We start from the raw sequence: 24878 nt of genomic DNA on the forward strand, positions 1-24878 counted from the left end.
GAAGAGAGGAGAAGATGGAGAGCTTCTCCTCCTCGGTCCCTCACCCTCACACACTCACTCCCTCACACTCTCACACTCCCTCTCTCAAGCACAAGCTCAAGCAAGTAAGAAGAAGAAGAAGAAGAAGAAGAGGAGAGCTACTTTTGGCCACACACAAGAATGAGCTTCTCATTCACTTTTCAACTTTATATACAAAACCCTAACTCCTTTTTGGGCGGTCATCCCCTTTTCCTCTTTTTTACATGGTCGACCGTAGCCTAGGCCCTTTTTCCCATTGTCCTTCTATCTTCCTAGATTCCTTTCCAATGCCCGTCTACATTTACAAATTGCACGGGTGAGAGCCCAACGCTCTTTTACAAGATTTTAGGGTGCGCCTTTTTATTTTAAAATGCGCCTTTTCCCTTTTGCATTTGCCTTGGACTTTTAAGGTTGCCCTTGCGCTTTTGGCCTTTTCTCCTATTCTTTCTTCAGTCGGGCTACCTTTTTTCCGCCTTTGCCTTGCGTCTTTTTTATTTCCTTTTGCTTTCTTCGTGTTGGGGTTAACATTGCCCTATCTAAAACTAGTTCAATACACCTCTCCCGTATCCACCACTTACACACACACACACACACACACACACACACACACACACACACACACATTATGTATTAATCATTAACTATTAAGTGCTATTATGTAAATTATACTTAACTTATAATATATGTATAGTTAATATTTATGTTACATATTAACACTTATATAAATACTCTATAAAAATTTATTATGATGACGATGATGATTATTATTACTGCATATTTAAGTATATAATAATTAATATATGCATATAATTATAATTATACGTATTATTAGATTTAATATATATTTAAATAATAATAATGATACATATGATATAACTATACATTAATCCAATAATATATGTATTAATTATAGCTATTAACACATTTATAAAATTGATTATGTATTAATTAATAACTATTAATATATACATATATAATAACTAATAAATGTGTGTGTGTGTGTGTGTGTAATGTACATAAATACTAATATATAATTTTAATCTATAATATTAATTAACATATTATTGATTTACCTAATATCATTATGTATACATATCTTTAGTGTTTTATTTGTATTAATGATAATTGTAATAAACGTAGCATAAATATTCATAATTTTATGTAATATTAATTAACATATTATTATTTTAACTAATAATTATTACATGTACATATCTTTTATGTATTATTTATATTAATGATAATTGTAATATATGTATTATAATTATTAGTAATTTTATGTAACTGATTAGATATTAATGATTAATTATCAGTACATAAATTAATTATGAATACATGATGTATAAATCTATTTTGATTAATGCATTATACATATATAATTATGTACGTATGTTGTTAACTATTAATTGAGAGAGAGAGAGAGAGAGAGAGAGAGAGAGAGAGAGAGAGAGAGAGAGAGAGAGAGAGAGAGAGAGAGAGAGAGAGAGAGAGAGAGAGAGAGAGGAAGAAGAAGAAGAAGAAGTTCTCAATATAGTTTATTGGTTGTGAAATACATGTGATGTTATTGGCTCATTGTGTAAGGATAATATGCATGCCATCTATATCTATATTTATACTATTTATTATTTTCATTGTGGCTTAGGGAGGCACCTAACCTCTAGGGATCTCCCAAACCTGCCACAATGTCCAAATCTAATTTTTAATTAAAGGTAAAATACTTTTTCTCTCATTTGTTGACAAGCTCTCTCTCTTTTTCCCACTACCTACTACACAGGGGTGTGTGTGCGTCTCACAAGGAACTCACCCTGGTGGCATCCCCTCTTTCTCCATCTCCCATAGCTGGAGCTCACACCTCCTCTTTCCCTTCACAAAATCTTGATGCATCCATAGACAACAACATCAATGATCACAGGAGAAGGGCTACTACTACTGTAGCTTTAGAGGGATGGTGGTGTGTTAGTGGCGGGGTCAGAGAGTGGAGTTGCAGGCAATTAGTAGTTGTTGATGATAATAATTTCAAGAGAGAGAAAGGAGGAGGAGGGGGAGGAGCAATCCTCCCCTCTCTTTGTGAGCGGGCCAACCCCTTGAAAGGAGGCAACTTTGTGTGTGTGTGTGTGTGTGTGTCTCTCGCTAGCAAGCAGGCTAGGAAGCTGGTGGAACCAATTGCATAGTGGCAGAAGGTGGGAGCTAGAGGTGATGACTAGCTCGCTTACTCTCTCTCTCCCCCCTCGGCTAGGTAAGCAGGCATAGGAAGGTGCCCATGGCAGAGTGGAGGCGAACATAGTTGGGGTAGCTATGTTTGGATTGGCGGAGTTGGAGGTTGCAATAGGCAAAGCAAGGATCTAGCATGCTCTCTCTCTCTCCCTCTCTCCCTCTCTCTCTGCCCCCCTCCCCACCATAGCGACTAGGTGGGAAGGTGCCCATGGTAGAGTGGAGGCGAGAAGGCACTTGTGGTAGTTGGAGGCGACCCGCCATAGGTAGACAAAGACAATAACGTAGGCTAGGAGCCATATTCAGAGAGAGAGAGAGAGAGAGAGAGAGAGAGAGAGAGAGAGAGAGAGAGAGAGAGAGAGAAGACAAAGATGAGAAAAATAATGAGACACACATACATGCACATATAAATATGGAAAAATTTAGGGATAGGAAGAGAGGAAAAAATTCAGTGAGAAAGAGATAAAGAGAGGGAAAAAAATTTGGAGAGAAAGAGAGAGGGTAAGAAAGAATAAAGTTTAAAGAAATGGAGAGAAAGATGAAGAAAACAAAAGACAAAGTGTGCTTAGTGGTGGCACACAATAGCCTAGCATTCCTTGTGTGTGAATGTCAAGTTGATTCCTTTCATAATGTTGTTCATGGTAGCTTCATACAATAAGCCACCATAAAGTAGTCAAGTGTTTTTTTGCTAGAAAATATAAGAAGAGCAAAATAGAGTGTGTGGGGAAGAAGTGAGGGAAGCAAAGTTGCCTTATGTTCGTGCATCTTTGTGCGAAGTTGTTGTGAAGTGGCATAGTGTTGTACATGCCGAAGGCTTGTGATAGGCTCAGTGCGAATAGACGTTAGCATTAAATATGTTTGTCTTTGAGAAATGGTCATAAGGTTTTGTTGGAGATATAGTTTAGGCTTGATCTCGTTAATATTGCTCTTTAGCTTCATATATATTACTGATGCCACATCCCCATATATTACATTTTCGTGCATTTAACATTATATTAATCTAAGTTACCAAAGCTTTCAAAGTTTGCATTATGTTTGTTATATCAACCTCCCATGAACCATCTTGCCACATGGAATATGCTTTCAAATCCCTGTGCGAAGCATCGAGAGAACACCACTAGCGATGTAAAGCGCCAGGAGAATCTAAGCACGGAACACCTAATGAAACATTATTTAACTGAACAAGAGTTGATAATTTACGATATCTTATGTATCAATGTTAGCAATAGAACGTTTTATCATGGGTAAGGCCCTAAGGGCGAGTCTAATTGTTGATTCTTTAAGGTTATGTTCGATGGTCATAAGATTGATTGGGCGAGAAATGGGCTGGGCGGCCGCCCATGAGTCGGACAGCCTGCTTGGATAAACTATAAACCCTAACTGTGCCTTCCGCTATAGTCCTTTTCTGTCGTTGAAGGAGGCGAGGAAGCAGGAGAAGCAAAGGCTGGGTCCGTCGTCAGAGCAAGAATCGGAGGCGCCGGGTTGCTTCGAGGTCTCCGTCTCCGTCTCCCACCATGGGGCGTATGCACAGTCGCGGGTACGTATGCCGTCTTCTGCGATTGTTGGCTTCGTTTGCTCTGTTTCGCGCGATATCTGCCCCGTTAGGTCAGCGCAATGCACGTCCTTTCAAATGTCTAGTGCCTGGTTGCACAAGTCACCGGGCCTGTCATAAACGCAGTCCCTTGAACGTCTCCGTCTAAATGTCCCGACTCAGGCGCGCTGCTACACGATCTTATGACGTTGTGGACCATTTGCGCGCTTTCTGGCACTCTTGCCCCGGAGATCTGTCAGGTTTTAGCTCAAAGCTCAGGCTATTTTGTGTAGACATCCTCGTTTAATCTGATTGGAAAAGTCTGAGGCAACTGTTGGAGCTCAAAGTAAAGCCTATTTTCCATTTACATCTTGGTTTAATAGTGATCGGAAAAGTCTGAGCTTAGTGTGCACACAAAGCGACTCTGTTGACATGATTGTCTAATGCTGCCAGCTTGTGAAGAGCAATGCGTCTGGTCGTAAGGTGGATCCAAATGTAGTATTAGATGTCTCTTACTTTGCCTTATTTGCACGTTATTTAACTGTTTCTGCAGCAAGGGTATTTCCTCCTCAGCTTTACCTTATAAGAGGACACCTCCTAGCTGGCTGAAGATTTCCAACCAAGAGGTAAGATCACTATTGAATTCTATCTACAGGAGTCAGTTCCTGTTAATTTCTCTCCGTGTTTGATTGCACAAATCTCGTACACGGACTCAGGTTGAGGATCACATCTGCAAGCTTGCAAAGAAGGGGTTAACACCTTCTCAGATTGGTGTCATATTACGAGATTCACATGGTATTGGTCAAGTGAAAAGTGTCACTGGCGGCAAGGTTTTGAGGATTCTCAAAGGCCATGGTAAGTTTCAAAGTCCTGAAAGGTATGTGTTTATGTTTTGTCCTGCAAATGTGTCTCACACTTTGGTGTGGGATTTCAAACAGGCTTGGGCCCTGAAATTCCAGAGGATCTCTATCATTTGATCAAGAAAGCAGTTGCTGTTAGGAAGCATTTGGAGAGGAATAGGAAGGATAAGGACTCAAAGTTTAGGTTGATTTTGGTGGAGAGCAGGGTACACAGGCTTGCTCGATACTACAAGAAAACCAAGAAGCTTCCTCCTAACTGGAAATAGTAAGGCTGCAGCAGGGTTTATTGTTGTTTTTTGCTTGCTCCTAGAGCAATGGCTTTGTCTGACTATATATTTTGTTTCTTTGTGCAGTGAGAGTGCTACAGCAAGCACCTTAGTGGCGTAGTTTGGAAGACTGGAAAAGTGCTCAAAGCTCGATGTTGATCTGAGATGCTGGAATTGTAACAACGCAGAGTGAACAGTTATATGAAGTTTTGACCATCTTGAATGGAATGAGGCCATAAGCCTCTTTTTGATTTGAATGATTGATAGTTAAGAGCTTAGTTATAATTTGATCAAAGTTCCAATCAGTGCAATGCCTTCTCTTTTTGATGGTTGTATGATCCTTGATTTAAGAACTGTCTGTTTTCTTTCACTAATTCTGCATAACTGTTGTCTCCCTGGTGTACCGTGACCTCCAGTGTTGGAGGACCTGAATTATTTGATTTGTTACCTGTTGGCACAAGTGACTTGTTAATTAGGTAGTTGTTGTTTGTTGTCTGGGCTTTGGGGTAAACATGTGCTTAGAGAAGTCTATTTGGTTATTTGTGGGACTGGCCTTTGTGGTCTGGAGCTCAAGATGACTCAAAAGAAAGTAGTTTTATTGAGGCTCGTTGCACCTGCTGTATACACAGATTTTGAAAAGACTTTCTCCTGCAGTTATAGTCTTACTGTGGTATGTTTGTTTATTGAGAGAGAGAGAGAGAGAGAGAGAGAGAGAGAGAGAGAGAGAGAGAGAGAGAGAGAGAGAGAGAGAGAGAGAGAGAGAATGTGTGTGTGTGTGTGTGTGTGAAAATCGGTACCTCTTGGGACAGTTGTTTTGCAGAGAGGATTACACCAACCCTCCACAATGGAATGTACACATTGAAATGCATCAAAAACATGTCATATCTTAGCTGTACTTGTATTTACCAGTATGACTTGGCAAATTAACATGAATTGAAGTTTTTTGGAGTCTCTAATGATGAAGAGGGATTGTTTGTTTAGTGATGGTTATGGAGTTTGAGTTGCTCGTTAGAGCTTAACCTTTAGAAACCCCTTACGAGCATCCACATGGTATTTAGTGAGACTTCGTAGGATTTTTAAATCCAAAAATCATCCTAGACCAACCAAGAAGTTTACAGAACTTTGGAGTCTGAGATAGTCTTATAAACTAGATGGACATTATAGTTTGTTAAACTGCATGATCAAATCAAGATGTGGCACTTCCACGGTACTACACTCTTCGTTAAGAAATATGCATACAAGATGGACTAGAGTTCCTTCCCTCACCTGGTTTGCAATGAGGAGAAATGAGGAATTTCTCTTTCAGTTTCTGTTTGGGAACTTAGTCATTGTGACAATTGCTAATAAGACAAATTTGAGCTGGGGCATGAATGCTAGCCCTTTCAGCCAGCCATGTTGTCCCAGTCTTGAGCTTGAAGGCTAACTTGCCTTTGACAGCATTGGCTCTTGAAAAGTTGTGATATGTGAGGGGGTAATGCAAATGCTTTTGTCAAGTGATGGGCTCCCTTCCTTAAGTTAATCACTTGTCTACACCCAACTGTCCTGGTCGAGTGATGGGTCCCACTTCCCAAGTTCATCATCTAACTACACCAAAGAAAACTCTTAATAGAGTTTTACTTCTCTCCATGGCATGCTTAGCAAATTGTGGTTGCTTATTTGATGGTCAGTGTTAGCTGTTGAATGTTTTTTAATGATAAATCTGGTAATGAAATGACAGAGATGGTCACTTCTCAATCTTACTCTTTTAACTTGTCACAAAACCTCTGAAAACTTTGAAAGCATCTAAATTTTTGCTGCATAGTTATTTTCAATCCTATTGGGCATCAGAAATGTCCTCACGAAATTGATCACCCATGGGAATTAATAAGAGATTTGAGTGTCAAATTGAAGGATGAGGTAGAAAGAACATCATAAAGACTATCCATAAAAACAGGAAAGAGATTGTGAACTAATAAGATTTGTGTAATCTATCATCAGGGGAAAAATGGATACCGAAAGAGCCCCTAAAGATTAGAAGTTGCAACCCTTTTAATTGCAAAATATTTAGGTTGGGCAAATTGGAGAGGAGGTGGTGTGCACATTTTATCCACTTCTTTTTCTCCTTTATCCACTATTAGCAGGTTTGTCTCCCCATCTCAACTATAACCCTTGACTTAAAACATTTGTATCATGGTTGCTCATGTTAGGTAGGGCCCATTAGGTCCAAAATGAGGGGCAGAAAAAACTTTCCCTTCCCAAATAGGGTCATTTCTTTCCAAAGATCATTGCAGTGGTGTCCGCTTTCAAGAAGAGGTTCTTTTTGGATAATCTACTATCTTAACTCTTAAGTATTTTAAGCAAAAGCCATCTTGGAAACTAATCCTCTAGCTCCACACTTAGAGATCTTTTAGACATTGTTTTCCTTTTCACTTTTTTCTCAAATGCATTTCAATTGAATTCCAAATCCAACAAAGCTGTCATTGCGATTGCATCTCTATTCATGTGCATAACATTAATAATGCACTTTGACATTAGAAGGGAGCAATGCTTTAGAGTGATCTATGAGTTTGCAATCTCTTTACTGGTGGCCACCAACCATTGTGCCTCACAAGGTTAGCCATTATGTTGTCTCGGAGAATCATTAGAAAGGTAGATTGATTGGATTTAGAGAGGTTAGAGATGATAGTCTTGCTATGGTAGAGTAATATGTCTACATTATGAAGGATTTGAAGGTTGCTCTTGACAATATAGATTTATGCCCTTCACATTGCAAGTTACATCAAAGTGTATCTTTTTATTTTCTCCCTTGATGTCCATAATATTCAAGCATGGAGCATCACCTATCTTTATCCAATGACATTTTCTCAAGATCACTCCTAAAAATCTTGTTGGGATGTACAAACCTTTACAAGTTACTATGGGTGAGACTTTGGTGGCTAAAAGTTGTCAAAAATCTTATCATCTCTAATTTTTTTTTCTATAATCATAAATATATAGTACCCCTATATCCATGAAACCCTTATGGTACTCTTAAAATATTTCCTAATCAATCATTCAATTCTATATTGAATTTTATATTGAATGTCCCTTGATCATTGGTTGAACAATTGACTACAAAAGTTGTTGAATGACATTCATAATTATTTGAAGTTTACAAACTCTTCACAGTCTATGGATCTTTCATAATTTGTTTCAATTCACACTAGTGCATATTTTCAAGACAATTGATTGACACAAACTAAGGGACATGGTTGGAGCAACTAAGGTGCGTACTTGTGACAGACTTTATGCATCCAAGTCTAAATCCAAGTCTAGTTGTGATTTTGCAAAAGCATCATAAGACCCAAAAGTAAGTATAATGAATGCAGTTTATTTGCTTCTTTCACGCTATTTATTGTTTCAATAACTTGTAGCATATGTTTGTTGAGTTGATGTTGATGATATTGGTAGTTACCATAAGGGTCTATTGATTTTGGTGAGAGTCACTCATTATATCGAGGCAATTCATATTGGAGACATTGCCATTTTGCATGCAAAGTTCACACTAGATACTCATATACCACCACCATCCACATAAGGTCCTTTCCAAATGTGGTGTCTCCAGCATTCTCACCACAATGCTCACAAGGGCACCTTTGTGAAGCCATAATGTTCATGAATTGTGTGCTAGAATGATTATATAGGTATTGTGGGTATTGGTAACAAGGTGATAAATGAAAAAAAGATGGAGGTAATAGCTAGTGCGATGCTAGTGGTCACTTTTGCCAAATGCTAAAAGGCACCAAATGCAAGCTACAAGAAGAAGCACCATGTGATGTTGTAATGCTTTTGAATAATGATGATTTTAACAATGGTGTAATTGTATATATATACCTCAGCACAACTTTGATATTATAAGGAATTTGTGAGTTTATTTACTCTCTATAGTTGCACTCTTTGTTTAGTTGTAATAACAATTGACATAAAATTGCTTTAATAAGTATAATTTGCATGATTAATAGAGCATTGGTGAACTAATCACGACTTTCATGCTTCCATGGGTGTGATAAATGGTGTAGATTTACTTGAGAATGCAAATTGGGAAGTGTATAATGGAACTTGGAGTACAAGAAATTTATTCCTCTTAAAAGCTTTTACTTTTGGAAAGATATATCTACAATGAAGTAAAGAGCATTGGCATTGGCAAGGTAGCTCAATAGCTCATTGATGATTAAGGTAAGTATGCATTAGATTTAATGAAATACATTTCAAAAATAAAAATGAAGAGTGCTAATCTCAAAAATGAACATTTTCTATAAGCATCTATGATGCATGCCCAACTAATATCCTTATTAATCACATGAAGTGCAGATAATCATCACTATACTAATTAGGGACGATTTGGAATCTCAAAAGGACTATGTAACTAAATGCTAGATAAAGAAAGGGTTAGTCAACGAGATTGCAAGTAAGATGAAAACATCTCATGCATACAAATCAAGTATTTATTTTTGTCCATTAATGTAGCTAAGGAACAATTGATAAGCTAGCAAAAACATGAGACTTTTTGATACGTATCTATGATGTATACAAAGCTTTATATCTTGATTAATCACATAAAAATATTCTTTCTTCTCATCAAAATATTAATTATGCGAGATCTAGACTCTAAAAAGGGATGCCTAACAAGCAAGACGCTAAACAAAGAAAGGGCTAGCCACCATTGAGATTGAAAAAGTGAAAATTCACATTTTACATAATTGAAGAGGGAAAAAAAACATTGATTGTACTAAGATCTACATTTTTTGTGAAGATCTAGGAAAAATGGATGGCGCGATTGTGTATAGAATGACCCAAAATCCTGATAAAGAGTTGAGAAATTCCAAAAAGTGGACATCTAGAGATCAAATTACGGCTATGAGGAGGTTTGTAGGAAATTTACCCTCTACTACATGTGAGACATCATGTAAAGGATACAATTTTGGCAAACCTCTAGTGCATAATTTAAGCTCTAGGCCTCCATTTTTAGCATTTCCCAAGTTTTGGGTACAATAGGACCATTCATTGTTCCTAGTTCTTCATCAAATTGTAGATCTCAGTATGATAGATGTTTTTCTCCTTATATCACTATAATACTGCAAGGGGATACATTGATCTTGATTTTTACAACTTAGTCTCATTGATGGCTAGCTCTTTCTTTGCTTAACATTTAGTTACAATAGCCTTTTGAGAGTAAAAAATAATGTTCCCTAGCTTTATTTAGCACCTCATAATTATCACTACTAGGTAACTTCACACAATTCTTAGTATGGTATAGACAATTCTAGACCAATGTTAGAAAAATTAACCACAAAATCTCTACATTATTGTAAATTCATTTGAAATATTGAATCATGCTATAAAACTAAGTTATGGTTGCAATTTATCCCAACCTTTGAATGAAAGTTACTACAATGAATATCACCACATAAATGATATATGTTTTAGCATAAATCAACCTTGATATTTCAATTGACATCATATTTTCATCATATTCTTTGGTCAACACATGGTTGCATTGAACTGAATAAACTTTGTTGCAAGATTGCTATAATTGCATTCACATAAAATCTAGTCAGTGTTGTCCTTAAACTTGTGGGCTAGCCTAAGAATTAGCTTCATAATTGTTGATCTCAAGCTAGCACAAATTGAAGTGTCTTTAGAATTAGCTATTTCATAATGCATGAAGGTGAGATCTACCCTTTTAAGATTGCACCTCTTATCATGACATTCATTAAGCTTCACCACAAATTTGAAGGTTATAGATGGAATTGAAAACAAATTGGATACACTCATTAATACAAGAATAATAGCACCTGAACTGAAAAAACTTTCATTAATACAAGAATAATAGCACCTGAACTGAATAAACTTTGTTGCAAGATTGCTATAATTGCATTTACATAAAATCTAGTCAGTGTTGTCCTTGAACTTGTGGGCTAGCCTAAGAATTAGCTCCATAATTGTTGATCTCAAGCTAGCACAAATTGAAGTGTCCTTGGAATTAGCTATTTCATAATGCATCAAGGTGAGACCCACCCTTTTAAGATTGCACCTCTTTACATGACATTCATTAAGCTTCACCACAAATTTGAAGGTTAGAAATGGAATTGAAAACAAATTAGATACACTTATTAATACAAGAATAATAGCACCTATTGTTTACATAAAATGCACCATAAATTTGTACATTCCTCCCACTCAACTTTGAAGAACAAAGCTATGTAACATTGCAATTTAAGAATATCAACAAAACTATTGTTGAATCTATCATATCCATTTTAAATCTTCATTCTAGCTTTTACTCCTTTAACTTCTATTTTTTCATCAACAACAAAGTGTTGTCTAATTGAGACAGGAATGGAAATATTCTATGTTTGTCCTACAGTTCTAATCCTATATGGTTTAGGTAAGGTCATAGGCTTTATGGGGCTATGAGTAAGCACATTGGACATCATATGGTACATTGTCTCATACCCTTGTTTATTTTAGTGGTATCACATGCAATATGCACGTTATCCATTGACAAAGATTTAATATTATTTTCAAGGTCTTTCAATGTGGCAAGATGAAGTGCATGATGTCAAGTGTCTCTCAGAATATAAAGGATACACTTACACTTTAAGAGTGCTTTCCAAATTTTCAATGACTAATCCTCATCTTCCGCACAAAAGATCATCAATAAAGTTCCTATTCATGTAAAAATAGAAACTTAGACATCCTTTATAAACCAAGATTGTCTAAACCATACCTTAAACCTTATAGACATCTCTTTAGAGATCGATTTGAGTTACATTACATTTTCTCTCTTTGTAATTGAAGAAAGCATGCCTTTGTTGTTAAAATCTCTTATTCAACATCACTCTCTTTTTCTCATATTATTCAAGGTTTGCTTTCAATGACACATTCTAACCATCACATCCTTTGTGTCGAAGTTCATCATTGCATTCCTTCATCTCATTTTCTAAGATGAGAGCTTTATTTTTGTCATATTGTAAACATTGTTGACATGCATTTAAGGAACCATACGATTGCATTGATGATTACTTAGTATTATACAATCATTCCTTATAATCTTGACATGTAGGAACATTTTAGTATAGATGTTTACAATAATCAAGAAGTTCTTGCTCACCATTACCAACAAAGTTAAGTAAATAATTAAGAGAATGGAATGGGGGATTGAGGTTATTGGAAGGATCCTTGGAGTAAAAGGATTCATCAACCCACAAAGCATATTCTTCTTTCTATTTACATTGTATTGTGAAGCTAACATAGCATCTAAGCCATGCCTATTGTAAGGGGTCTCTGCCAAAGCATACTCCTCATCTATGACACCCATTTTTCGTGCAATTGGTTATGTCTTTAAGTGCTGGCCAAGGAGACAATAACTCTATGTAGGAGATGGTATCAACTATTATTTGCATGAGGATATAGAAAATATTGATTGAGGAAATCATAGAAAGGACCTTGGTTTGGGAGCCTTGGAGTTTAGGGTGAAAAACAAAGATTTCAACACATAGTATGGTTGGAGACCTTTGAGATCAAGAAGCTTATTTTTTGGGATGAAATCCGCTTTTCATTCCTCCCTTTAACAGTCACAACAATAGTGCACACTTAAGTAGATAGAATAATAGTTCATCATCATAGCCCTAATGCTTAAGTTAATGACCACCAACATCACCCAAACCAAGAACATCAATGCAAATGAAATAGATATATTTGGAAGACATGTACATCTCGCTTTAAGCTTCTCTCCAATTGAAGTCAAGGCACCTACAATATGTATACTCTGAAATTGTAAGGAAATACATCAATCCTCTTGTAATTGATACATGTTATGACATGAAACACATGCAACTCATTTTGCATCACCACTTTCTCCTTGATCACATGTGTATCCACCATCACTTTGGCCTTTCTTTCCTTTGTTTTGAATTGCATATTTAGTTGGGACCTAATGGTTAGATGATGCTCCAACATGGTCGAACATTGCAATTTGATTGTTCTCCATATCTCCAAACCTTCTTTTGTGATTTGATTTTTTGCAAGGACAAAGCCATATCTCTCAAATTGAATGCATTTGTTCATTGAAAAAGATGTGCCCTTTGCACTTTTTCATTCACCTAGAGATTTCTTAGAATACCATGAATGGACTCATCATTGACTAATGATCCCCATAGTATGTTTGGAATATGATATTATTGTAAAACCATACCATTTGTGCAACTACACCTTTTTTATCAACCTTTGTTCCCTTAAAACAAGGTTACAACATTGTAGAATTATCTTGCCTACCCGATGGGTTGATTAAAGCTCCACATCTTCCCTAAGATTCGAAAGCATGTCACAACACTATGGGAAATAATTCTAGTGATTTCCCACTTACATTGAACTTGATCTCTCTGCAATAAAGATTGTTGTATTTCATCTATTATAAACTCCTCTTTGTCTCACACCAACCCTTTGTGCTATCACATTTATTTAGATGATGACTCTCATGCTCATATTATTTAATGGGGATAACACTACTCCTTTTTATTTAAATGATGGGGGTTAAAGGTTGCATGTGCCTAGCTGCCTACATTTACTTGTGTATAGTACCCACATATCTATACACTATAAGTAGTGGACACCCATCATTGTCACTTTATTCTTTATTCTTTTAGTGGTAGTAGAATAAGGGAAGGTAGATCACACATTGTTACTATTGGAGGTCCCACATATTAGAGTCTCTCTCTCTCTCTCTCTTTCTTGAATCTCCATAGCTCTTGCTCTCTTCTTGCTTATGCTCATGCTTCCACCTTCCACTCTACCTTTCAATTAGTATTAGAGTAGGCATTTAAGTGAAAGGTGAGAAGGATCGAAGCTTGCACTCGAGAGCTATGGAGGGAGAGCAAGAGCAAGAAAGAGAGAGACAAGAAATGGGAACTCCAACAGTCACAATGTGTGATCAGGCCTTCTTTTATTCAAACTCTCATTAAAAGAATAAAGAATAAAGTGACGGTGACAGGTGCCTGCCACGTGCAGTGTGCAATGGCAGTGAGACTATCAGTGTAGTAATACACGGGCGGCTCATAGAATCCGAATGCAGTGTAGGGATAGCATCAATACCAAGGTCAGCAACCAAACGACCCAACCAAATGGCCTCCTTGCAAGCCTTAGTGGGGCTGCAACATACTCGGCCTCTGTAGTAGAAAGGGCCGTGCATTTCTGCACCTTGGACATCCAAGAAATAGCACATCCAGCATAGGTGAATACATAGCCGGAAGTGGACTTCCTACTATCTGCATGTCCTGCTTAGTGATGTTGAAAATAGCATGGTCAGTGGACGAACTTGCCATAATGCAGGCTGGAAGACCGTAGACAGTTCAAAATTGCTTGCTGTTTACTGTAGAAAATGATAAAAAAATCACCAAAATCGTGAGAAAATGGCGGAGAAAAGTGTAATCAAAGTTGCTGTCCACCAAGTAGTAGTGAAAGTGCATCATTTCAAAGTATTTCAGCATGAAAAATCCATGTCATTCCGGAGTTATATGCTTGATGTAATAAATGACAGCAGGGTACTGTGAGAGTCAATTGCTGACCAAATCACTGCACCAAGTCAATAAATGACAGCCAAGATATAACCAGCCATAAATGTGCATAAATCAGCACCAAATAGTCATCAAGAACCTGAGAAAACACCCAAACATGTCACCAAAGCATCCGTCAGTGTGAGTAGGCATACCCCCTGGACAATAGGGCAAAGTATACATAACATTGGCAAGACCTAACACCAGTAGATGTATGCTTACAAGAGTGCAAAGTCCAAGCTCAGGTTAAAAGCAACTCCAAGATATTAGTGCATGAACCATGCAACATGTAAGTGTAAGAGATCCTAAAGCCTCAAGTATCTGCAAAATGCTCAAATAGCATAAACCTCCTGCTCAATGTCGGTCAAGCATACAAGATGCTCCCACTGGTACAACAGGTAGATAAATGAGCTCAACATCTCAATCAAACCAAGTCAAAGTACCAAAGATAGGTAACCAAAACAATGCCTCAATAGCATCCCAAGAGCATGACGGCTACAAAGCAACTATAGGTAGCATCCATGAGCAAGACATACATCCCAATAAATATCTCTGACAACCAAAATGACATCCAATAAAAAATTCCGGAATAGCAAATGAGAATCCAAGCCACGTCTTCAGAGAGCACTAAAGCTCAATAGGTACATGGTACACTGTGCCAAGACAAATGCATCAAGCCGTAGGCGTTAGGTAAGCATGTACCCAAAGAGCATATAACTGTTAAAGCACTGACCACTGTCAAGCATAGACCGATGTCAATAAGTGCGGGCTGAAATAAGCTCAAGCTTCCAAAAGCATTCGGATCAAATGACAAGCTCGAAGTCGTCCCTCGATGATCAATATATCATAGCATAACCCAAGACATACACCCGGAACCAATAGGCATATGTCAAAGCATGAAAGATAGCTTCAGCCCAAGAGTATTCAACATGCATTTACTGTTATAAATTGTGTATTTCCAGCCCCACAATCAGGCCAAAATCATAGCATTACATGTAGCTTCAATCCCTCAATCAATCGGGATGCAATAGGCATCAAACCGGTTATGTAGTCATGCCCAAACAAGCATAGGCATACAAATACATGCTGTCTCAGACCTGAAATCTGTTGCAGAATATTCTGCCATCAAAATTTGGCAAATCTGACATCATCACGTCCGGAGCGTGTCAAAATCCCAAGTTAGACTCTTACCTTGCCTAAATCGGGTTCCAAATGCCCGAGATATGACAAAAAGAGTGATTTTTGGGCCAGATTTTGAAACAAGCGCAAAAAAAACGTGAGCTGAATGGGGGGTCTACTGTCCCACGTTTCAACAATGGGGCCCAAAGGGGGTACAAATGGGGGCCAAAGAAGGCCTACACCAAGCCTCAGCAAGCCTTGATAGGCTGGAAGCAAGATCCAGGTGAAGGAAGCTCCAAGAGGTATGAGCCATGGTTGCCCATATCCTATGAAAACCCTGTTTACCTAGAGTTGTGGACTGAAGTAAAGCTCTGAAATAATGAAGCAATACCTCAATGTCAATGCCCTGATGGTGCCTCAATAGGCCAGGAAGAAGCTCGGGAAGTCGGGGAGTGACGGAAGCTCAAGAGAATGAGCTATGGCTGCTGGGAAGGAGACCCAATGCGAGTGGGGAGTCAATGGGAAGCTGAGAATGCCACAAGCCAAGCTCAAGAGTCGGGAAGCCGTGCTCTGATACTAGTTGAAAGGTGAGAAGGATCGAAGCTTGCACTCGAGAGCTATGGCGGGAGAGCAAGAGTAAGAAAGAGAGAGACAATAAATGGGAACTCCAATAGTCACAATGTGTGACCGTGCCTTCCTTTATTCAAACTATCACAAAAAGAATAAAGAATAAAGTGACGGTGACGAGCGCCCGCCACCTACAGTGTGCAATGGCAGTGACTGTCAATGTAGTAATACACGGGCGGCTAGGCGGAGGTGCCTTTACTCCCAACATTAGGAGCATCATCATCACTTGCATTATCTTGGCCTTCATTTCAAGCTTTCATGACAACCCACCATTCATTTATCCATGGTATGCATTGAGTCTACACATGTTCCTGCCCTATTGGAGCTTGTTCTTGGGACTCTTGGTGATCCATTGTTTGAGGTTCCATTGTGGCCTACACAAGAAACAACCCTCCACAACATCCATAGACAATTTGCATTACTTTTTACAACCATGTTCACTGATTTGTAGCTTATACTTTAGTCATTGTTGGCTTCTAGGTGCTTCTCTTACACTTGAACATCATTTTGGCATTTTTTGGCTTGCTCTTGAGCACACTTTGAAGAGTTCTTGATTAGTCAGCTACTCATAGTTTGGTACAAACTTGTTGCATATCGAGTGGATAGCAAATAGTGAGTCCCATAATGCATATTTAATGCGTCGATGATGCTATTTTGGTGCTCCGATGTTATGGTAATGTGTTGAGATGCTAGTTGGATTGGATAGAGCTCATTTAGCTCGGATTTCAAGGGTTTATTGTATAGTAGTATTCTAGATAGCAATGTTTTGAATGCCTACATTTGCTTCCGGTACTCTATTGCTTATATAGATGCTTGGCATTAATGTATGTGCTCGATTATGCTTATGACGCACTTTGAGATTTGCATATGAGCTTCATTGGATGTATTTGGGCTTTGGACATTTGGTTAAGTGATTATTCACCTGTGAGTTGAAGACATATTGGATGTATATACTTTTGAATGTATTCATGATGTACTTGGACTTTCGAGATGCTATGACACTTATATCTCAAGCTTTGCTTACTCACTTTACATTTCAAATTCACTTCCGTAGATATGAATCTTGTGAGCTGATTTGCTTTAAATGAGCATTCAAATAAACCATGTACCTAACATTGTCATTGGTTGGATGCTTGTCACGCCTTGGTTGTATGCATTTATGTATCTGACACTTCACATGCTTTGAGAGTTCTTGGTACTTGGTTGCTACATTGCTAGTTGCATTTTATATATCCTAGATTGCTACTCAGATATTGATCCCATTGGGAGATTATTCTATTAGAGGTCATTTTCCCATCGATATATGGTCATTTACTACAATTTTATGGACAACAACGTTGAATACTATTTTTGGGAAATTTATTTGAGCACGAATGCCTTGTTTGAGCAATCTTCTACCTATTATTTGTGAAAAACTATGCCCTCTTTTTTCTGCCCTCTTGCCCACCTTTTTGGCTGAGTTTGGGGCTATTTTGATGTAATTACAGTCATAATGGTATGTACCTTGCAGTCATTTACAGTCATAATCGTATGCACTTCTAATGCATCAATCAATAGTACTATTTTTCAACATTGAAAAGCTTAACGGTAACAACTTCCAATATTGGAAGATGCAAATATGGTAGGTCTTGGTGCAGAAAAAGCAAATTAGGCCATGGAAGACCAAGGGCATAAAGCCACAAGGTTGGGATAGAGATGATTGGGATGAGCGTGATGAGTTATGTAAGTCCACTATCGTACTATCTTTGTCTAAGCATGTATATTTTAATGTTATCTCTAATATTGGTGGTGCATATGATTTATGAAAGAAGATATGTGATCTCTATGATAAGCCCTGCATCTCAACTATATTGATTGAAAAAGCTTATGGACCTTTACACCCCTATGTCTACTCATTTGAACGAGTTCCACTGTATTTTTTGCCAGCTTATCTTGCAAGACATCAAGTTTGAGGATAACATAAAGTCTTTGTTCTTGCTTGTCACACTATGAGAGTCATGGGATACATTTTGCATTGCTATGAATACTAATTTGCATGAGGATGATTTCAAATGTAGTGATGCATAGAGTGCTTCACTTACTAAAGAAGTAAATAAAAAGAATATTTATGCAACCTATAGCCTTCTCACGCACTTACTGTTAGAGACAAAAATGGCAAGAATAACCATAGTAGAGACTCACAGCCCAACATGGGCAAGTCTCAGTCTTATGGGAAATCTTGTAATAAGTCCTGGGGGGCGTAAGTCCTCTTTGATATGTCATTATTATGGGCAACAGGGTCACATTAGGCCATAATGCCATAAAATGCACAATGATAGATGAAATGAGAAAGGTAAGGGTAAAGTATAGGAAAATGAAAAGTCCACTGAGATTGTGCACGAGTTTATTATAAAGATCCACCAACTCTCAATATTGGCTTCTTGATTCAAAGGCATCATTCCATATTACACATGGTCATTGGTTTCATAGCTATCGTATTGTTTATGAGCTTTGTTAGACTTAGAGATGACATTACATTGGATATCATTAGCATAGGTGATGTTAGACTATAGTTTGATATTGGTGCTCCTTTTGTGCTTCATGATGTATGCCATGCCTTGGCTTTGATGAAAAGCCTTATTTCAGCTAGACAATTGGATGATTATATGCACCATGTATCTTTTGGTGATTCTTCATGGAAGATCACATGTGGCAGTTTTGTTTTTGCTAGAGGTGCCAAGGTTGGTAGTCACTACAGACCCTTTGCTTGTTTCTAGGTCTGTTCACCATGTTTTGGCTATGACCAATCTTGCACATATATCTTTAGGCATCACTGCCCTAGACACATGTCTTTGAAAGGAATGAAAGTATTGATATCTCCCGCCCTTGGATTATTCTTGTTTTGATTCATGTGAACATTGTTTGTATGGTAAGCAAACTCGTACCTTGCATAAGAAGTCTGGTACTATGTGTGTGGGTGAGCCTTTGACTCTTGTGCATTAAGATATTTGTGGCTTTATGCATTGTCAATCCTTAGGTGTGGCATGAAGTTTTTTGTTACATTCATAGATGATGCTTCACGTAAGGTTTTAGCCTATCCTATTAAGTAGAAATAGGATGTTTTGCTTATGTTTCATTTCATTCTTGCCATGGTTGAGAACCTGTTTGGATATAGGTTGAAATGCTTACAATCTGACAATGGGGCTGAATATGTCTCTAAGGCTTTTGAGCAGTTATGTGATGAGAGGGCTATTAAGTATCAGTTGACCGTTCCATATAGCCCACCCCAGAATGGTGTTGCAAAGGACATGAACAAGATTATTCAAGAAGGACTTCGTAGTATGCTTAGTTAGGTAGGCTTATCATAGCACTTTTGGATTGTGCAATGTCCCCATTACTTAGTTTATTTTAATGTGCGTATACATTCCAAAGAAAATTGATCTAATTATGAAACTGACTCTCATTATGAAGATAATAATAATTATTAATGAGGTATTATATGCCAGTTCATGGAAGAAAGACTTGGGAGACTCTCCCAACGAAGGCTTCATAGCCCTTTGCCAAGTATGCAAAGGCCAAGATGCCAAGGTATATGCCTTGGTTGCCGCCGCTCATAACGATGCGCCATGCGGTGCTCACCCATAGATTCGTAAATTTTTATCTTCGCGTTGCAAAAATGGAGCCCCCTCTCTAACGTCATCAATGATGTTTACCTCCCTTGCCCCCCTTGCAAAACTATAAATTGAGAATGACCAAGGAAGAGCGATGAGAGAAATCTTGACGAAGACGAGATGCTTATTGAGAAGGAGGAGACTCTATTCTGTGAGATGAAGAGACATCATTCCATTCAACCCAAGGAAGGGGATACATTGAAGGTCTCTCATCCTCTTCTACTCTAATCTAAGAAGAGAAGACACTGAAGAACTTTATCCTACTCTATCAATCAAGTTAGAAGTCATACCTCTACTCTCGTCCCTATTCCATCTACTAGAGAGAGAGAAGTATTGCTCTCCATGAAGCAAGAAAAACCATTCGCAAGGTCTACATCATCGAATCCTGCACTAACCATCATCATCATTGTTAGTCTTGCACCTTTTTTAATCGATATTATTGCCATGCTCTTCTTCTTCTACGAATCATATTTTCGTCATGTCCCCGAAGAAAAAGAATTCAAAAGCGAAAATTGCGAATGACCCTACTAGCGTGGAAGCAACAGTTGAAGTTGTGACGAGCGTCACTAATGGAGTCACGGATGCGGATAACAATCCTTTACCAATTTCGATACCACAAGTTTTTCTAAAAATTTCTATTTGAATTCAATAGAAATAAGATAAGTCTCTTAAGAAATACTGTGATCTTAGAGTATTCACTCAATAAATTATTAGAACATCATATAGGCTAGAAACTGTTAGGAAAACTACGAAATTCTAGAAAAGAGAAATCATGAAGAATTTTTCAAGACAAATTTATTAAGAATGTACTTTGAAGAAATTAGTTAAGGATATAGTTTTAATATAGAAGGTTTGATAGAAGATTTTAAAGACCGAAAATATCTCCAAGTTAAAGAAACTGACTTAAGACTAAGGAACTTGGATTACAAGAATGTCATCATAAACCTTAAATTGAGAAGTTAAGAGGCCCCAAATCTCGATACCTTAGTTAAATTTCAAGGGAAAGAGCTCACTGCATGAATTTCAAGGGTCGATTGCTATGAGTTTAGTCATCATTGAAAGTTGCATGATTGTTTGAAGTTATAATTGCTTGAAGACATCAATCTTGTTTGTGATTTCTTTTACTGCCGTGGAAGCATGGACCAACTCCGATGGTGAGAGGTCTCCTAGTAGGGATCACATTAAGTAGGAGGTGGTTGGGGTGCCAGGGGGGCTCTAGCTAGTAAATCCTTTACGCACCTAGGAACTACTTGGTCCCTTGTATGGCCTTAGTTATACTTGGGACACCTAAAAAAACTAGCTATAGGTGGATTTGATCTTGGTGACGTGCAGATGTGCCAAATGAGGCAACATGTGAAATTGTAATTTTTCTCCTATATGGGTAGGAGAACACACATTATGGAACATAATCAATGAATTTTTTAAATTCTGATTGTATGTTCGTGAGTAAATTAAACAAACGAATAACTATGCATAAAATGATTTAATGAAGTTGTTTTTATATGTTTCATGTAATATGGTAGGTAATTAGATAAATAAGAACTTCCATAGAGAGAAGCGGGTGGATGGATTCCCGACAAATCCAGTCCTATGGCAGGGTGGTCTCGGTTAGCCAAGAGGTTTCCCCAAAAACAAATGCTATGAAGAAACTCTAGGAAGGGCCGATTCACTTTGGTCTTAGAACCAAACTATAAATTATGTTAAGGGAAAGGTACAACAATTGTGCCAGAGCACTACGGAGGGATTTCATAAATCCTTAGTTTGCTACTGGAAAAAAACCTTGTACTCCATGAACCAAGGGTAATGGCAGTCGCTCCTCCGAACAAGAAGCTTCTCGAAGGACACCTTCGGATGTGAGCTAGTTGTTGATAGATGACTATTAGGTCAATTAGGAACCTTCAAATTGGTCCTCTGTGGGTACCAGGTAGGATTCTTCCCCTGCAGGGTAGACCTAGGGTTAACTAGGTGGACAAAATCCGATCATTCTGGTTAGAGTATGGATGGTGATGGTTGGAAGATAAACTTTGGGCAACTACTAAAACGTTACTCTACACGTAATCAAGGTGGGTACGTTGCAGATTGAGGTGGCTATTAGTACTCTTCATCTCATTAATAGAACTCCATGCACTGCTCTTGGTGGTAGAGTTGCACAGGAGGTATGTTCTAGTAAACCTCCTTCATATGCACACTTGCAAGCCTTTAAATGTGAGGCTTGTGCCATATTCCCAAAGACAAGGGCAATAAGTTGGATTTGACATTTGTGAAATGCATCATTCTTGGATATGGCGATGCATGTGAGATGGGCTATTGTCTTTGGGATCCATAAGCTCGAAAGATTATTTGCTGCCATGATGGTATTTTCCATATGAAAAGAAGATGCATATGAGACCAAGGTAGGCGATTGAGGTATGCAGGGTGATCTTTCAGGAGGTGCCCCTTGTCACAGCATAGCAAGTCCCAGTGAGATAGCCCATTGTAGTTGTTGATGATGTAGTGGCTCAGGATCTGCTTGTTGTGTAGGATCATGATGTTAAATAGAGAGAACAAGCTGTACAGGCCCAACATCTAGTTTTGAGACACTATGCTTGGTTGTGGCCTTGGTTGCTTAGTTGGATTTGGATATTTATTAGATGGATGTTCAGATGGATTTTCTACATGGGGACTTGCATGAGGATATTTATATGCAATAGCCTAAGGGCTTTGTAGAAAAAGGTAGAACACCTAGTGTGCAAATTAAAAAAGAGTCTTTATGGGCTTAAGCATACACCTAGGGAGTGCTACCATAAGTTTGATGATTTTATACATTCACTATCTCCACATTGATATGGATTTGTGTCTATATATAAAGAAGGCCCCTATGGTAGCCTTTTTATCTTGGTGCTTTATGTTGATGATATGCTTATAGATGGAAGTGCTTATGCTAAGCTAGATGCTTTAAATACTCAACTCAAGAAGAACTTTGAGATAAAGGAAATGAGTCAAGCCTCACACATACTTGGTATACACATTACATGTAAGTGCTCTAAGGAACTTCTATACATGTCCTAGAAGGAGTATATTCATAGAGTACTTGAGTGATTCTATATGCATGATGGTAAGTCTATTGGATGTTCACCACCTTCTCATGTGAAGGTTAGTTAAAAGATGTCCACCTCATTAACTATTAGTTTTTCTCTAACTTCAAGGTTGCATTAGCAATAATAATAATACCTCTCTCTCTCTCTTTGATCTCTTTTCTCTTTCCTTTCATCTTTAACAGTTTGATTTCCAGAAATTTGATTAGAACCTCAAAAAGTAAGTTTTTTGAGTTCCGGTTTCCTTTTACTTTCAAGATTTAAATTTCTCAACGCTGTTACTCTTGATCTTTTCACATATTATTTTTGGTTTTTTTCTTTGTCCTCTTTTTTCCTCATTTTCTTCTTTTTTTCTCACAATTTCTCTTTCTTTGTATATTCATATGTGCTAATGGAAGAAGCTTGAGGTATCACTTGATTTGGATGAAACAAAAAAACTCTTCAAGGTAATGTTTTGAATACTAGGGACACTCTTTCTCTTTACATTTACATTTACAATAGTTTTAAAAGTCTTAAACCCCCCCTGTGCACACGTCTCAAAGATTATTGAGCACTGTGAAGGTGTATGCCTTGAACTTCCTAAAGAGCCTACAAAGCAACAAAAGAAGGCTTACAAAGTTAGGACATGTAAAAATAGGAAGGCTTTATATTGGATATCTATACGAGTTTTAGATACATTGATCCCACACATCAAGAAGGCTAGCACATATAGAGATACTTGGGAGATCATTGAGAAAATGTATGGAACTTGCACAAGGGCAAGGAAGATACGTGTAAAGCAAAGATGTGCATGGTGCATGGTGTAGGAATCAAAGCATTAGTGATTATGTTGCAGAGATAAAGCATATTGCGGAGGACCTTACTTTGATTAATGTACCTGTGGATGATGATGATTTGGTTTTTGTTACTTTGAATGGACCTGGACTTGCATACAAGTCCCTTGACACTTTTTTTCTCTAAGAGTTGGTTCTATGCTTGACTTAGAGGAGTTGGCTGCTTTGTTGCTTACTCAAGAAATAAAGTTGGGTCTTAATGCATCTAGCAATGGGAAAAATGCTAGTTAAGAGAGTGTATTCTACCATCAGAGAGGTCATGATAGCTCACATAGAGCTAGAGGATCTTCATGCGATCAAGGAGATAGCTTTGCACATGGTTGTAGCTCTTTTGGTCATGGAGACTTTATACCTAGAGATAGGGGGCGAGGTAGAGGACAGTTTAGTCATGATAGAGATTGTCCTTGTCATTTTTAAGGATAGTTTGACCATTTTGAGAAGAGATGTTGCTATAAGTAGAATGCTATGTTTAGAGGTCATGGAAGGACATAGTATGGTCATCATGTAGGTGGTTATGGAGGCACATGCTATGGTTCTAGGGGTGGTTCATCACCTAAAGGACATCATTTTGCTATGGAGGATGGACTTGGTAGCATGACATTCCCCTAGAAAGGATGATTGGTTTTTGGATGTAGGAGTTACACATTATATGCCACATATGTAGAATGGTTTGACAAGAAGCAAAAAATGTAAAAGAGTATATGGCTACATGAGATGATAGCTTGCATAAGATTACTCATATTGGCAACGTCCCATTGATGATTAGAGATGGGATAGAGAACATGCTTGGGGATGTTTTATATGTGCTTACCATCACTAAACATTTAGCTTCAGTTGGACAAATGGCTAATCAAGGGCTCCAAGTAAGGTTCAATAAATATGGTTGCTTCATTGAGGATTTTAGAAATAGAAAACCTAGTAGGTTGATTGCTCATAGTTAAAAGAAAGGCAAGTTGTTGCTTTGGATGTAGGTACTCCTATCATACAAAGTTCTATGTATATGGAGATTAGACACGGGCAAGCCAAGGATGTTGAATTATGGCATAGAAGAATTAGGCATGTAAACTTACGAAGGCTTATTTATATGTAGTCTAGACATGTTGCTCATGGCCTTCTA

At 37.9% G+C, this 24878-nt stretch overlaps 1 protein-coding gene across 1 annotated transcript; it reads left to right on the plus strand.

Annotated features, from left to right (window-relative positions):
• Positions 1-3618: 3618 nt before the first annotated feature.
• Positions 3619-5191, plus strand: LOC148034877 (small ribosomal subunit protein uS15). The gene is made up of 5 exons (XM_087680584.1): positions 3619-3766; positions 4314-4386; positions 4477-4615; positions 4699-4885; positions 4974-5191. The coding sequence occupies exons 1-5, from the start codon at positions 3744-3746 to the stop codon at positions 5005-5007; spliced, it is 456 nt and encodes a 151-aa protein (XP_087536710.1). The 5' UTR covers positions 3619-3743; the 3' UTR covers positions 5008-5191.
• The last annotated feature ends 19687 nt before the right edge of the window (positions 5192-24878 follow it).

The sequence above is a fragment of the Lygodium microphyllum genome, chromosome 6, assembly GCF_053477565.2.
Source record: "Lygodium microphyllum isolate KBCC chromosome 6, Lygodium_microphyllum_v1.1.10, whole genome shotgun sequence".
Lineage (NCBI taxonomy): Eukaryota > Viridiplantae > Streptophyta > Polypodiopsida > Schizaeales > Lygodiaceae > Lygodium > Lygodium microphyllum.

Excerpts from the sequence above, each read along its gene's own strand:
- LOC148034877 (XM_087680584.1), top strand. The coding sequence starts at position 3,744 with ATGGGGCGTATGCACAGTCGCGG. Across the intron at positions 4,387-4,476 it reads TGAAGATTTCCAACCAAGAG|GTTGAGGATCACATCTGCAA; the intron begins GTAAGATCACTA and ends ACACGGACTCAG. Across the intron at positions 4,616-4,698 it reads GAGGATTCTCAAAGGCCATG|GCTTGGGCCCTGAAATTCCA; the intron begins GTAAGTTTCAAA and ends GATTTCAAACAG.